Below are 17,102 nucleotides of genomic sequence, written 5' to 3'. Positions count from 1 at the left end.
TTAAAGCGATACAGGAAATAGAGCTGCGTTTGAACCAATAGCCGTGAGAATTTCTGAACTAAATTCAACCGTTTTTCAAAAATCTTGAAGAGATTCATTTTTCCGATATGTGGACGTAAATGGTAAATCACAAACTCAGTATCTATCTCATTTTAATCGCTACTATAGAAGCAAGTGCATGTACTTTGAATGAAAGTCGTACAGACTTTCGACATCATAGCTTAAACACTTTTAAACTCAAAATTAACAATTTTTTTCGTTATATGTTATAAATTTGTCATAACAAAGTGATTTTATGAAGTTCCGTACAAATCCACGAAGAAGTAGCTTTTCGACTAGATCATCTAACTTTTTCTAAGACGAATCGTAACTACATGCAGTTAAAGTATAAAAAATGCATGAGGAAAAGTGTATTTTAAATACGAATACAAGTTTCGGCCGTTAGCGCTCTATTGGTGTAAATGAAGGATTGTAATTTAAATGCATTATGTTATTACTTATTACAAATATAATCTTGTTGAAAATGACATCACATCTCCCGCATTACATCGCTTGAAATGATAAATTGATAACAATAAAGGAATGTACTTCTACCTAGAAAAGTTACGTTATTATCGAAATCTTTTTAAGTATCTGTAGCGATTAGCTGCACAAGCAAAAGAGGAATTTCTTATGCAAACAACTAGTACGGTTTATGACACGAAAGCACCAAAGCTATTTTTTAAAAAATCGTTAGCTTTTAATAAATAACTTTCTGTAGTACATGATTTCGTTACAGTATTTTTCGATGGCCTCAATAGCAAATTATTGGTGTCATAAGTCGAGGTTTTTCCCGAGGGATATCAATCCCAGACCGGATGTCCATAGTCGATAACATTCTGGCCTTGGGCCAGAAGGAAATCTCGTTACATTGCCAACTCCCGCCGTGATCATGGACAAATACCGATTGGCTAACTCCTCCTTTAGTTTTAGCCAATTAAGAATACTTCCAAAAAATTTTCACGAACAATAAAAGTGGGAAGCAAGGCAAATAGCGTAGAGTCTCCGATAAGTATGGAGCATTGACATTTCAGTGTAGAAATGAAGTATTGCAAAACTAAACACTGTGAATCAATATACAATCGGCTGTGTATCTCTCACGAGAGCCACAGACGCAGAAGCAGTGTCAATGAAAGTATTAATGACAACAATGTTGATATTGCACATACTTGCATGGATCTAAACCAACAACGATGAAATCACGTTTATCACAATTAATTGTGGAATCACAATTAATCGAGATTCAAGAAGATAGAATACTTCAACTTCAAATATAATGGAATCAAACCTAACTATATGCAATAAACCTTACGCTAATGCCCTATCAAAGAATAAGCCATAATCATTCAAATAGCCAGCGAGATCCGATTAAGAAGATTCCTTGAAAATTGCCATGAAGCTGCCCATCCATTACAGGTAGTAAATGATTATACAGAAAACATCAAGAATAGAATTTTTTTATTATTTAATTTCTACTTTATAATTTGTCCAGCTGGACATTTGGTAAATTTTTCTAACTTAATGAAGAATAGAATTGAGCGAATCTGCGGAAAAACTTACGAAAAAATCACCAAAAGATAGTCACATGAGTACTTGGACGTCAGAAATCGATACTGTCTTCGCATAGGTTGCCAGCTAACAAATATATCACAATAAATAAAACAAATTGCACAATTGTGAAAACGATTATACAATTGAACTTAGATGGATACTACAGACTCTACGAAGAACTCCAAATAATCCGAAACTACACAACCCAGATTTATTATGCCTGCAAGAAACAAACTTCAAGAATAACCATCATTTTACATTAAAACACTATAACACCGTAAAGAATAGAGAAAGCGGAAAATGCAATAAATGCAAACAGCAATATCAAACAAGCACCGTTCCATCGAGATTCCACTATCTACGAATCTAGAAACGGTAGAAATCGCAATATCCTTCCCACAAAGTTCACATTCTATAATATCTATATTACAAACAATTATACCCTCAAACTTAAAGATCTCGAAAATTGAATAGAATAAAATAGAAGAATCGTAATTTCATAATAATAAAAGGCCATTTTTTAACAAATCATTTCCTGACGAATATTTCGATAATTATAAAAGAGAAAATTACTTATATTCGAACGTTACGATATACAAAATATTATTACTTATCACATACTTATATAGGATGTCCGTGGTAATTCTAGACACGGCTTAACATATATATAATATATATCTCTTTGTATTGCAGATACAAAAAGTGTTATATACGAAAATTGTTTTTACGTAATTATTTTGCAGGATATAAAGATCAAATTAGTTTTTCTAGAAGTAACTATTATATACTCTTCTGCAGACCATTTCATAGTGCTTTTCAAAACGAATTCATTAATTTTTCATCTATACGACCAATTTCAATTAGCTTTTAAGATACAACGTTTGCAAATTTACTGATTTTTACGGAAAAAAGTGCACTGGAATAGGAAGCACGGAATATGAATAGGATGAATCATGTTCGCGGGGCAAGTGTCAAATGTTTAAACATTGCTTCTTGAAACAGATACGAATGAATAATATATATATATATATATATATATATATATATATATCAAGTAACATAATACAACATTTCGCGCACCATGGTGCTGAATATTAATGCGAGTCATTGTATATTACTGGGTTTTAATTGGAGCGTTTTGCAGAAACGTTTGAAGCAAGAGATTTTGGGAAAAAATACAGTTCCTCCTTTGTTGATTTCATATCGTAATTATAACGGTAATTAGTCTGTACAGGTAACGTTTCTGGATTTTCATTCATGGTTATCAAATCCTTTAATGCCGCATCATAAATCATAAATCCGGGAGATCAGTTTTTAACATGATTCAACTGGTATTGAATGCCACGTTTGGAATCCAACAGCCCCCTCTCTGCATAGTGTACGAAGTTTAAAATTTATTAACTGTTGAAGGAAAACTTCACATCTTCTCTAATGTTTAGTTTTTTTAGCCCTCGAAACCATTGAGTATTGTTTAGCACTAAATCAGTTTGAAGGGCCTCTCAGCCTCACAGCCTTTTCTGGGAACATGCCTTGCACAGATGATGCAGCGGAGTACAGACAGGCCAGCTTTTTGTAATTATATAAATACCCATAGGCCCATGAATTCGAAGCTTTTTTGTAAAATAACGCTGTCAGCATGCGGATCTAGACTAGGATACACATTGTACTTATACATAAATATATTTCTATTATACATTCATCTACGCATTTCCTCTCTCTCTATTACGAGATAAAACCTTAACATTAACTAATATCTGCTGTTAAGGTATATTACATGTGTTATGGAAATATGTCTATTATTAAATACGTTCAGAGATTCTGAAAATCATTCAATTAATAATAGATAATAAATCTCAGGGATTACAATACTTATTAATACAAATATTCATTTCTGCAGAGTGATTAATATATAACTATTTGCAGATTAAAAACAAAAGCGTCAATGATACACGTGAGTACACTCGGTAATCTTTAACGTAATGTGGTTAATGAATCAATGAAATAAATCAACAGGAAATTTATGATAATTGGACTTAATAGTAATTTATTCTTATAAATGCAATTGAAACACATAAATACATGTATTTGAATAATTAAGTTCAATCTAGAATTTGACTACATTTAAAGTAAATCATGATAATATCATATCCATAGCAGCAGCACAAAATTTAAGTTATATTCATGTAAAAGAAAATAAGTAGTAATTTATAGTTTTATCCTTATTTGCAAAATATGTATTACTTTTACAAATAGCTTCTTTATTCCGTAACTTGTGTGTTTAAAATTTATTATATTTTTAAATATTACTTTGACTGGTTCAGAAACAAATTTTTAAAAATACAAAACGGTATCAATTAGCTGAACATTTAAAAAATAAGACATCAAATTTGTAAGCATGAAATGTGTATCTTTACACTTATTTTATCATTAGTAACAGTACATAGAACAATTTTGTTAAAAAGTCAATGTATTATTTTACTTAATTAACGATTAAAATATTAATCCCCAATTCAATTTACTAATTATGTATTTATTCTAAACATAAATTTCATCTTTACTCGCAGTATTTTAATACTTTATCAGAATGTTGACCTTCTGAAATCTTCCTCACAATCTGATAGCAGATGGTTGTGCACATAAATATATTGAATATTTGATAAAATAAATAAATTTTATAATTATGTTCTAGTAAGTATAGTAAAGTCATGTATTAATTTAAAAGAATATTATATAATGTATTCTCAACGTGATTAATTTGAATGAAAAACTATTTTAAATAAAAATTTCCATTTGATATCGATTGCAAACTGACGTACATATCAGTCAATTTTAAATTAAAATCTAAATCTCCAGAAATAAATTTTAGTATTGTTCTTGATTAGTCTAAATGGTCGTCGTTTATAATATTTTAAGATTAGCTCTATTATTTTTCATTTGACTTGCATTTTACTGTTGCAAAATCCAGATTTCGCTGATCTCAGGTTGAGACTTATCAAAATGCTCAAAGAATTCTTTCATAAAATAGGAGGTAGGCTTGCCTTTGTAACACAGTTGTTTCGTCGACTTCTGTTACTCTAAAACATAAAATGAAATTATGAATACAATCTAGATTTACTTCTACTTATATCAAACGAAAATTAAATTTGTTCAGTTTTTTTAAATATATAACAATTAGTAGCAGAATTGTGGTAGTAAAACTGTACTTAATTTCTTAATATTCCTTTTACTACCAAGTGTGTTAAAAACAACACATAAAAACATTTTTCAAACTTGATTTCATATCAATTTTTAATAAATGTTTCATAAATCTTATTTGTAAGCTTTTATAAGTTATATAAAACTGTATGTATTAAGCGATCTGTGAACAAATTTTAATAATACTATTTTTTTCTTTTTTTGGTAGAAATTACAAATTTGACTTGATTTGATTTGATTCGATTCGATTCGGATTCGGATTCGGATTCGGATTCGGATTCGGATTCGGATTCGGATTCGGATTCGGATTCGGATTCGGATTCGGATTCGGATTCGGATTCGGATTCGGATTCGGATTCGGATTCGGATTCGGATTCGGTCTGACCTCGATTCGATTCGATCCTGACTGGATCCTCGATTCGACTGATTCCGATCTCGATTCGATTCTGACCTCGATTCTCGATCCTCGATCTCGGATCGATCGACTTGACTGATCCCATCCGATCTCGATCTGATCTCGACTTGATCCGATCCTAATCCGATTTGGATCGATCTGGATCTGGATCTGATAATTCTGATCTGGATCTCCCACCAGAAATTGTGCCCCTTCACAAACAATTCTTAAGAAACATTTCTTTTAATAATAACGTTTCTCTCGTAACACTACAGTGTGGAGGACGTAATACATGGTCAGATACGAACAGATTGGAGTGACAACTCAAAGAAAACAGATGAAAATGAAAGAAAAGGACATTAAAAGAGTGAAAAAAGGAAAGGAAGATCCTATTATAGACCAGAGCATAATAAAAAATAAAGGAAACTAGGGACTAAGGGACAGGGTGGAGGACTGACAATAGAAAGGCAAAAACATCAGAATAAATGGAGGAAATGAGAAAATTCCAAAATAATGGTTTTCAGAAACGCGAGAGGAAAGTGGAAAATAGAAAAATAATTTTGGGAAGGTGAAGGGTTGGGAAGGAAAAAAGTGGAGGATCAATAAAAGGATTTAAATATCTAAAATATATCTAAATAATTTGACTCATTAATTAAAAGTATTATGCTGCATAGAGCAAAGATATGAGGCTGGGAAGTATAAAACAGGCTGGAAATGATAAGGTAAGTATTTAAGGTAAATATTTAAAAGGCATATTAAGATTTAATTGAAACATCTGCAAATCCATATTTTTTATGAACGCAATGGGAGAGATGGAACCTAAGTAAAGATTTGTTTGATCCATCAATAACTATACTTGACTTATTTACATGTGGGATATTCCGTTGTATGTGAGAAATAGATGGAATAAATTGAGCACACTAATTTTTAGATTATTAGTTATGGGGACATTTAAAATCTGTTGTTCATGAAACGTTAGTTAACAATGTTAAACTCTTCATCAATATGATGATTAAAGTTGCAGGCAAATCCATGTAGCCTGTTCAAAAAAGTTTGACAGTCTACGATGTAACGTATTCAAGCCTCTATTAAAGCTGTAATCATTTTGAGCAATTATCCTGAAGGTAGGCAAGCAACCATTACAAGACAAAACAAGCTTTTACTCGAAAGCAAGATGATATCAGACATATATGTTTATACATATGTTTATATAATATGAACATTTTTTCTTATTTTAGTATTCTGAATCTGCCCCAGCTATGTCTCCCATATCGAAACTGAGGAAGATTTATCTTTGTAAGCCGATATGTAAATATTTTAATAAAGATATAATTAAAAATAAAAGATATAATTTGAATTTTTTGTGTTGATCTGGTGAATTTTATTTTATTTTCCATATCTAAGTTTTAAACACACACAACAAAATATTCTGTAATTTTGTACATCATTCATGTCCTGTATATTTTCTCAACTTCCAAAAAATGCATAAATATTCAATTAGAAATATTCAATAGACTGTTAATAATATGTCATATGTACAAGTATAATCTTTATAACGTTTCACATACTATGGTTTCATTATTTCATTTAATTACATAGGATGTATCGTGTTATACATACATTAAAAAATTACATACCTGGAATCCGAAACATGATACCATTTACCGGGTGGCGGTCTTACTGTCGATGAGGGAGCTGCAGCTGCTTCTTCAGTTTCAGACTCAGAACTCGAAGAATATGAACTTTCTTGTAAATCTCTAACATCTTTTGGTGGCAAAAATGACCATCGAGGATCATCTGATGTTAGTGCTAATCGTGACTGAAAAACATTCATAATTTCTTGAAAGCTGTATATTTTAATACTTAATGTGCAAAATTTTTAATGTCAAATAATAGATACATCCTTTTAATATACAGTAATTAATTACAAATAATCAAATATGTGTGTGAAGAGCATACTAAATAAAAAAGAACTGTATAAGAGGACAAAAAATAATGTATATAGGTTAAACGAGAAAAAGTGAAGTCTCACGACACATAGCCGAATAAAAAGGAAGCGGTGCATTGGTTCTCATTGTTCTGTAGTCCTCCATATAAAATTTTATCCTAAACGCTTTCTTCTGTTACCTGTCATTGATCTAGTTGATTGTAATTGTACAGGTCTCGTATTAAGTCGGTTGTCAGTTAAAAATTTCTTATAGGTCCGTCTGTGTCATTTTCTGGTTCTAACGATTTCTAAAAGCTCCACTTTTACTCGAACGAACAGTATTTTATTATGTATTAGGATATCCCATAAGTAATGATACAGTTGTCGGTTTCCTTATGCTAAACAAAAATAAGAGATTACCTGTTGGCAATCAATTAATGATGGATTTTCTTGCATTTTTTATAATTCTTTACCTTTATCTATTAAATATTCTTTTCAAATTTTGTAAAACTTTGATAGTAACAACATCTCTTATTTTAAATTTAACTTTCATAAGAATGGTGTTATGTCCTGTCTATATAATTTGATGACCTAATATGGAATGGTAATAATTGCAGCCACATCTTTACGATTTCGGAGGCTCCTATAGATGGAAGTAAGCGCATTCTTGCACGCGCGCTTCGAGTATACAGACGGGATGCAATGAGTATATACTGTCCCATACTCGGAGCGCCACACCGTCCAAGAATGTGCAGTCTCAGCGACCACCTTGTTCCTAGAGCACCCCCGTCGCACGCGTAAGATGGTCATCTTGGAGTTTTAGTCGGTAGGAGTCTGACACTACTCTGCTGCTACGCGTCTACTGCAGCAGCGGAGTGTCCATGAGGATTTCTCCACGTACAAAAAAAAAAAGTCTCAGCGACCACAAGCACTGCAACGTTGTTACGGGAAACCCCAATTTTAAAAGGTGGAACTTTAGACGAGTAGTCAGTACCGCGAATTCACAAGTCTCTTGCCCCGACTTGTACACGTTTTGAATAAGTCTCGTACGTGTACCGCAGATATCCGTAAAAAGGCAATAGGCTTAAATCTGTGGGATAGTGTAGAGCTTTGTCCGGTATATGTCCAGCGTTGCCCAAATGATTGTGTATAAATCTAGTTTGCACATTGAAACAATGACATAATCTTTTGTAACATAACTTGTTGTAACATTTGTAGAACGCTGATATACAAACGTAGACTGGGACAGCGGTACTACGAGATTGAGAGGAGAAACACTCAAATGAGTGTGAGTATATAGCACAGTAACGAAAAACAAACAAGCATCTAGAATGAGTCGTATCAACTATTATATTTCTCCTTTCTTTCTTTTAGTATCATAAATAAAAGCATATTATTATTCATCGGATTCAATACATTTCTCTCTTTCTTCCACACTATCCCCTTTTTACACCAATAAAGGTCGGATCCACATTAGAAATAAAGATAAAGCTTAGGCGCTTCTCATTCAATTGTGTGACGTGCTCGCTACCAAATACCGAACGTTACAACGGCATTACTTATGGGGTGACCCAATATTTATACTTGACACATAATTTAATATCATAATTTGATAATATTTATAACATTATATCATTTTAACAGTGCATTAAATAGGTTTGTAATAATTTATAATTAAATTCTTAACATTTAAATAATTACCTTTACGTAAGCCACGTAATGTCCACCGTGAATAGTTCCACTATGTTCAACAACACCATACAGTGCATAAATTCTAGCTTTTTTATGATTTTTACAGATAGGTGCTAGATCAAGTAATATTGGAAATGAAACATGCCTTGTTACTTTTCGAAAATCGACTCGTTGTGCTTGAAATCGTTTTAAATGGAGGATTAGAACAGCGGGTACTCGAGAGATCAGGTATTGTTTCGTACTTGGAGTGCAGATCATCTTACAATTCGGTCTCACCTGACATTATGAAAAATTTATTTCATTTTAGATCCTATTGCATTAAAAACTGCAATTTTCAAGTAAGGAATTTTTCAATCAAATATACATTATTATTAATTATTATTAGTTATTATTAATTATTATGAATTATTTCAATTATTATTAATTAATATAACTGTTAAATTGCATTGTTAAACTATACCTTTCTTTCTCTGGCAGTACAAGCTTCACAACTAACTTTATTGCTCCCACTCATCAATTCTAAAGCTGTAAACTGATTTAAACACGATTGTATGGAACATTCTCCTTCCTTAGTTGTATATCTAGTAGGCGATTGCTGAAGACTACCATTAATTCCTATTTTTGAAATACCAGAAGTGATGTTATCAATTCTATTATTAACGTCATTAGAACATTCTTCTGTTTTTCTCCTTGTTTTCCTATTATGAAAATAAATGTATGAAATTCTAAAATCATTTAAACTAAAGTAATATAATATAATTAGCATTAACGGCAGTAATATTATTTTTTGCAATCAAAAGTTGAACACAGATGATATAGTTGAATAATATAACTGGCGTAATATTCAATTATAGTAAAATATAGCAAATAAAAAAGTGTAAAAATACATGGTAAAAGTTGTCGTGAAATATCGAACTGATATAATCTGGTAAAATAGTCACATATTGCGCATATCTTTGCCTAGGAAGCTAGGACTATTTGTGCAATAATACATTTCTCATTAAAAAACAAAATGTTACAAATAAAGCGCAAATTTCTATGTAAACTTATACAATTCCTATGAACGCAATTAAATAATATTATGTACTATATCTTATGGCATGTATAATAAACAGCTGAATTATTCTTTGCAGTGTTACGATATCAATAACAAAGTATTATTACTTCGTTAATAAACGAAGCCATACAATGTCTTAATCGACGAAAAAGGGCCATTATCGATATGTTCAAAAATATTTTTCTACGTTAATTTACACGACAAATCTTTAGATTTACAGAAACAAAATTTAAAAAAAAGTGGTTTACTGATTGTTACTGATAATTACATATTCTACTTGCTTAACTGATCAATTTCATTTCATGTAAGTAATGATCTGGACATGAGTATATCTGCACTCTCTTTAAATAGCACACCTAAAAAAACAGGTATAGTTCTGGCTAAACGTCAAAATATATTTTCTACAAGACTCTACACTTAAAAATCTTGATTTTGACAGCTCCTATATAAATATACCTTTACAATTTCTCAAATAAACTATTATTGATGATAAATTCGTAGCCCTATTATTAGTGAATTTTTGGGAAAATTTTAATTGTATCATAATTTTTTGTTCAATTATCGAATTAAAACAAACATAAACTCAGCACTACGTATGTATTTACGTATGAAAGTGATCCGTTAAAGATAACGGCTAGTTGTTTGAGTTACATGTCCTTCAAATATAAATAAAAAGAGAAAGGAAGAAGGAGAAACACATGATACTGAGAAAGAAGAAAACAAAAGGAGATATGGGATATGCAAGTTGTTACTATTTTTCACGTGATTTCTTGTGTCTCCGACGTGACAACGGATCCGGGCTATTAACGAGCAGCAATAGATACTATTTTCCCTGCATTTCCCTGCATTTCCCTGCAACTAACAGTATTTTAACACTTTTTCCAAGAGAACAACTGAGTTGCTACCCATGGTTCCTTTGAGTTTATAATGCATTAAAAAAAGAATTCGAAAGTCGAAATTGAAGATCAAGGTTATTTCTGCGGCAAATATTTATTACAGATATTCACCGATGTATTTATATAAGTATCGAATAGCGCTATGGTAATCGTGGAAAATCATTTTCGATATTCATTGTGATAAAGTACATAATATTGGGTTAGAACAAAAATTTGTAGCCTTTTTTAAGTGGAATTCAAAGACAATGTTTCGATGCATAGATTTCTTTGTACATAGATTTATTCAACAATATATGTGTCATGTGACATATTGTGTGGACCAAACTAGCTACTTCGGAACGGTATCCTCACCCACAGCACCAGCTCTATGAACAGCACATATATATCTCTTTTGTTGTTTATAAAGTGATGTTTCCCTTCTTTATTAAAAGAATATCAAATGGTAAAAATGCACCTTATTTTCCCCATCTTTACTTTTAATGTAAATGCACTTAAAATTCATAAACCCACAAATTGCAGAGAAATACGCGTAAAAATATCACCTTTCAGAATATGTCTTGTTTTAAAATATTGAAGTTTCATTTTCAAATGTTGGCTTTTCACATGTCTAAATGTTGCTACTGAAAAATATTACGATCATTTGTTCCAACCCAATACATATGCACAATGCAGACAGGTATTATTGCAGTAATCATCAAATCATTATTCACCTATTCGTTATTTATTATGTAAATTCAGAATTTGGCTCTGGTACTCTTGAGCTTTAAGTTGTCACGTAAGTTTTCACGGGGGCGAGAAAGGGGAGGGGGAGGGGGCGAGGAGGGGCTCCACCAAGCTACGCTTACTATTCTCTAATATAGGTATTTGTCTTGGAAAACTCCATTTTTGATGAAAGTTTTATAATTTTTGAATGTATTATACATCGCGAAGATGATACGTTTTGCTCCGAATTTATTTTTATATATATTTGTACAATGGAATGGCACTGTAAAATAGTATAATGATATGAAATTACCTTGAATCTAATTCTACTGATTCCTTCGGTGTTAAGTAAAAATGGCAAAGTAAAATATTTACTGTGTTTTCAGCATAATTTTTGCATTTAAAACAAATTTGTTTGATTGTTTGACAAACTACTATATTTAGTTCTTTTGTTTTTGGCCATCAATACGTTTATAATGGGCTGAATTTTCGCTTTTGGACTGTTTTGTTTGATTGCTGGATTCTTCATTCTGTGATTATCATTGGAGATAGGAAGAACTAGGGGCCGATTAATATCACGATCGTAACACGTAGTGGCACCTATTCCGTCTTCTTTTTCTTATGTGCAGTATTTTTCACATATAATAATCAAAACTTAAACATGTATATAACAATACATGATTGTTTATAAAATAGAAATAGTTCTATTTTTATCATATTTTGAATTGTAAGTTCGAGGAAGCTTACACCCACCCGGGAATTATAAAATTAAGAACTATAATTTTGTTAGAATTTTTTAAACCTAAAACACAGTTAAATCTACTTATGTAAAAAGAGCATTTAATCTGCGCATTTATGCTCATCTGCAGATTCATTAACCCCACAAGTATTTTTATATTACAGAAATAATTGTGAATATTGTTTCGGATGACGACAGTAGCCAATCAAAATGAAACTTGGTGGTTAATGTAAGGGATGTGAACGGACTCCAAATATAAAATCTAAGTTTTGAGAAATTATACGTTTGAAAGATAGAAATCCCTATGTAAGTATGTATAATAAATCTTTACTATTATTAAACGCAATGTTCGGAAATTAATATAATGATATAAAAATGGATGATGTATGTGAATGAGGAGAGACAACATTAACGTTTACCTTTGATGTATATAACTATAAAAATCAATATTCAATAATAATAAAACTAAAAGATTGTGAAATGTAATATTTAACATAAACATGAAATATAAAAGCATGAAATTTAAAAAATAAAACAAATTTCTACAATACCATTGATTACACGTAGATGCTTCTTGTTCGATGTGGTTAACAGAATCCTTTAAATTCAGGCTAGGTGTTGATAATTTAATACTTTCCACAGTTTCATCATTTGCTAAAGTAATCATAGAACTTGAACTTTCTTTTGACATAATCGGGTTGAAACTAACAGTTGGATCTTCTGGACTCGTTAAATCCGAAGTCATTGCTAAAGAAGTAGATATAGAAAATCTAGTTTGGATTCCACTTTCAGTTTCCAAGCTTTCAGAACTATCTAGAGCATCTAAAGCTTTTGTTTGCGATAAATTTGGTGTACATGCATTCGAACTCGAACTGTGAAGCAAATATAGTATTGAATTAAACGTCTTATTTAATAAAAATAGCAAATTAATCTACCCTATTATGATTGATAATACCTGGGCAACGAATTTGCATCAAAACGATTTAAAAGTTGTATTAAGGAAATATTATTTGTTGCACCAAATTGTAGGTCATTATCCAATGGTATTTCGTTAGTAGCTTCCCTTGCTTTCATCGTATCGGTCGATGGAGAGGCAGGACTTGTTAACGTAGACTGTTTTTCTGAACTATAACCTGATTCAGCAACTTCTGGAAGAATGCCTTCTATTTCTGCATTATCTTCCACATCTGCATCGCTTTCTTCTACAAAAATTTGTTACTATGCTTATGCGTTCAAATTACTATGATGTAAAAAAAAGAAAAAAGAAAAAGAAAAAACGATTTTTCATGCAAATATTTTCTTCAATTCAATCATTTATCTGAATTCAAAAAATTAGTTAAACTAAATGTTATAGTTTTCAAAAATTAATGCAAAATAATGCTTACAAAATTTAAAATATTTTACCTGATTCAAGTACACTATTATTTTCTCCAACAGTATTACTTTTATCCGGGACAGAACTATCACCATGATCACGAATGTCTTGTTTCTTATTTTTTCGTTTTTTCCGAGCAGCCTTCTTTTCTTTTTTTGATTGATATTTTGAAGGTACATGTGAAATATTATTTCCCATTATATCAAATGTATCTTCAAAGCCATTGTTTTTTCTTCTTAAATAAATATATACGTAATAAAGTTATTCTATTAGAATCATTATTACTTCATTAATTATAGCAAGACATGCAAAAGTTGTGCAAGCAAATTCGCTTCTACCATTTTCAATATAATATTAAGAATATATTTATAGACTAATATAATAAAAATATATGTATGTGTTGATTTAAATGAATATCCTTAATAATTTATAAAATATTAACTACTACAAGGTTATGACGGATATAGTAATATATTTTTATTACTGTTCCTATTGTTATTTTTAATAATGTTATCAAGTACACTGTTACTATTTTTGGATAGAATGTCTCATTTAATCGCATATCATAATATATATGACATATACAAAGAGGAAACTGACGAATCCTTTCAATATACAGGATGAGTGCTTTATCCCTACAACCTCTAATAGCGTTACTACTTTTAAGAATGCACTAACGTATCTTGGATGAAATTATTTCTTTCCCAAATAAAATGAAGGGTATACTTCCGAAATTTTAACACCTTTTTATGTGCATATTGGTCTATATTTCCATCGCAGAAATATTGCCTAAGAATCACGTAATGTTCTCCTGATAACTTTTACATTTTAACTTCTAAAATACATATAACATCTCTGTACAAAATATTTTAGTCAATAAGATTAAATGAGACATTCACGTCTTTCTCTACTGTCACATATTTCAGAAAATTATTCTTACTTCAAAACTGGTGGTTGTGGTTTATCTGCCATAACCGGCAAACTGAGATCTAAGAAGGGTTCTGTACTCTGTGAAGAATGATGACAGTCCAAGCATTCTAATGTTGAAACTAAAACTCCACGAAAAACAAGTTCTGGTCCAAGTAATCTTGAGCTAGCCTGATTTCCATAAAATTTTACACGTGATTTGAGGTTTTCTTCTACACCCTCTGGATTAGTTTTTTCGTTCAAACCAACTTCTTTCAGAATTATACTCTGGTACCTCTAAAAAGATAAACATAAACGCATTCACTAATACATATTGCTAAAAACAGCAATCATTATAAATCTTTGACAAGTAAAATGATTAAAATTAATATTAAATTGAATAAAATATAGTTCAAGTAAGTGCAGTAAGATAACATTTATAAAAATATTTATAAAAAATGATACGTAATTATTAATAATATAATAATATTGTTACGAATACATATATCACTATCTATTCTATTACGCAACAGTTGCGAGAACTAAATGTGTATAAACTAATTGCCAATTTTTGATAATCCACCACTTGCAGAATTATTGCATTGTTACAAACCGACGTTTTCCTCGTAAATGCCAAATATAGAGAAAAAATGAAAGAGGAAACTGTTTTGCGTTATTTTATGATCAATACAATAAAATATATCAATTTTCTATATCTACAATATTTCTTGAAAAAGCAAAAACGATCATAATTCTTTACATAAAATGCTACATATCGTTTAATTTACATAACATAAAAGCTATTATGTATGTACCAAGATAAGATATTGAATGATATTATTGATATAATGATATTATAATATTGAATGAAACTTTAGAATCGTCCTCTCCGATTTCGATGATTTTTGAATATGTTGTGACAGATATGATTTTGAAGAACATTTTATTCTACGTGTAACTGTCGGCCATATTTCCCGAGGTATTTTCAAAAAGGTGACAATACCACTATAGTGAATTCTGTTTAATTATTTTTTAATAATTGTACGAGCGTGACAGCGTGTGTGTTAGTATTAGTTAATACAATGACCTATGGAAATATATAAATAGAGTGAATAAACGAGCTGAAAAACACAGGAATGGAAAGAGAACGTTGCAAACAAGCACCTTGTCTTCTAATCTAATCACACATGCATATTCATACAGTAAATAAAAATATAACAACAATGAACGACATCAGTGTAGATGTTTGATCAGACAAGGACAGAAAGAACTTCCATGTAGCATTCCCTTTCGATTTCTATATTGCATTCACTTACGCGGTACATGTACTCGCGTATTCTATTTTATATTTCTACGGACCTAACCCAAACCTAACTCTTATCTTTTGTTTAAAGCATATATAAACGGCGGATAGGCGACCTTGAATATTCTACCGATCCTTCGGATAAGAAATCCGCGCCATTAATTATTTATAGAGGCAAAGGGTTAAAGGAAATAATTTTATCTACTCGAAAATTTCATGGGGTGATCTTCGATACACTGTTACAGATTTTAATGAATAGGGGGAATTAATATTTAGTCTATGGGTGTTGCGCCACCCTAGGTGGTCATAGAGGCCGACAGGCCGAGGAGGATCTGGGATCTCCTCAGACTTGCACGACGGGGATAACGGGGGACGGGGGCCCAGGGGATAACGTTGAGAGGGGTGGTCCCTCCCAATGCCCGAACTAACTTAAGAACGACTTCCTCAGAATGGGAGAAAACGCAGGTAGTAATTCGAAGGAGGTCCCGGAGCATCCCTGTTGAGCGTCAGGCGGACCATTGTGGGGTTTTAGTCGGTAAAGTCCGACACTACCCCGCCGTTCCTGGGAAGCGACGAGGTGTCCATGAGGATTTTCCCACATATAAAAAAAAAGAGAAAAAGGATAGCTTACATCTCCGAATTCCACAATCCTCTTCTCTATGACTTGCACGATAAGCTGCTGTCCATGTATCGTTCGATATGAGGATCCCTACGCATCCCGCAGTTTAAGCTGACATCCTACCTTCGTTCATGTACAGAGGTTTGCTCGCGCACAGAGATATTTCGACTAAGTTTTAATTGTCAATAACTAAGAAACAAAGCCGAAAACGCAAGTTCTCATTCTTTATTTTCATCTTATTTTAGCTTGAAGAATCGCCCCTTAAATTCTTTTATGCCTATAACCGAACACCCTGTATACTACTACTAAATCAAGTTTTCGTAGGAGCTTTAGATTTATGAAGTAAGATATAATGATGAAGAAACGATAAGTGATAGAGGTAAACGTGAACGAAGCAGCGAACGTACCGACTATACTTGCGACTGTGTCACAGAAACGCACATTTAGACAGGATTCAATGTGCTATTAAAGACAGTTTTTGTGAATATTTCAGAAACTAGAACCAAACGGCTGTTACATGTATAGGAAAAGGTTGTTCAGAACCATACTCCTAACAACATATTAAAAAATCATCAAAATCGGTAATGAGGACAAATTCTAAATAATTACCTTTTGAATTCTATATATGATAATTGTATTAGAACCACTACGGACTATTAACCAATCGCCGATGAAATATCAAAAACTAAGCGACCAAACCCGTCAAC

At 31.6% G+C, this 17,102-nt stretch overlaps 1 protein-coding gene across 4 annotated transcripts in view; it reads right to left on the bottom strand.

Moving 5' to 3' along the window:
• Nucleotides 1–4,099: 4,099 nt before the first annotated feature.
• LOC117237522 (ubiquitin carboxyl-terminal hydrolase 16) overlaps nt 4,100–17,102 on the bottom strand; it is a 41,722-nt gene continuing 28,719 nt past the window's right edge. For 3 of the 4 annotated variants that reach the window (XM_033501565.1, XM_033501566.1, XM_033501568.1), the window contains 8 exons: nt 14,508–14,770; nt 13,597–13,802; nt 13,148–13,394; nt 12,744–13,064; nt 9,259–9,496; nt 8,808–9,074; nt 6,817–6,998; nt 4,100–4,664 (listed from right to left, as the gene is read on the bottom strand). In XM_033501565.1, the coding sequence (XP_033357456.1) occupies nt 4,592–4,664; nt 6,817–6,998; nt 8,808–9,074; nt 9,259–9,496; nt 12,744–13,064; nt 13,148–13,394; nt 13,597–13,802; nt 14,508–14,770 (1,797 nt within the window). In that variant the 3' untranslated portion in view covers nt 4,100–4,591. The remainder of the gene's footprint in view (nt 4,665–6,816; nt 6,999–8,807; nt 9,075–9,258; nt 9,497–12,743; nt 13,065–13,147; nt 13,395–13,596; nt 13,803–14,507; nt 14,771–17,102) is intronic. The other variant, XM_033501567.1, reaches the window with a different exon arrangement.

Source organism: Bombus vosnesenskii, unplaced genomic scaffold (genome assembly GCF_011952255.1).
Source record: "Bombus vosnesenskii isolate JDL3184/JDL3185 unplaced genomic scaffold, Bvos_JDL3184-5_v1.1 scf7180000013379, whole genome shotgun sequence".
Lineage (NCBI taxonomy): Eukaryota > Metazoa > Arthropoda > Insecta > Hymenoptera > Apidae > Bombus > Bombus vosnesenskii.
Note: the sequence above shows the minus strand (reverse complement) of the source record. Positions and strands in the feature narration are given on the sequence as shown.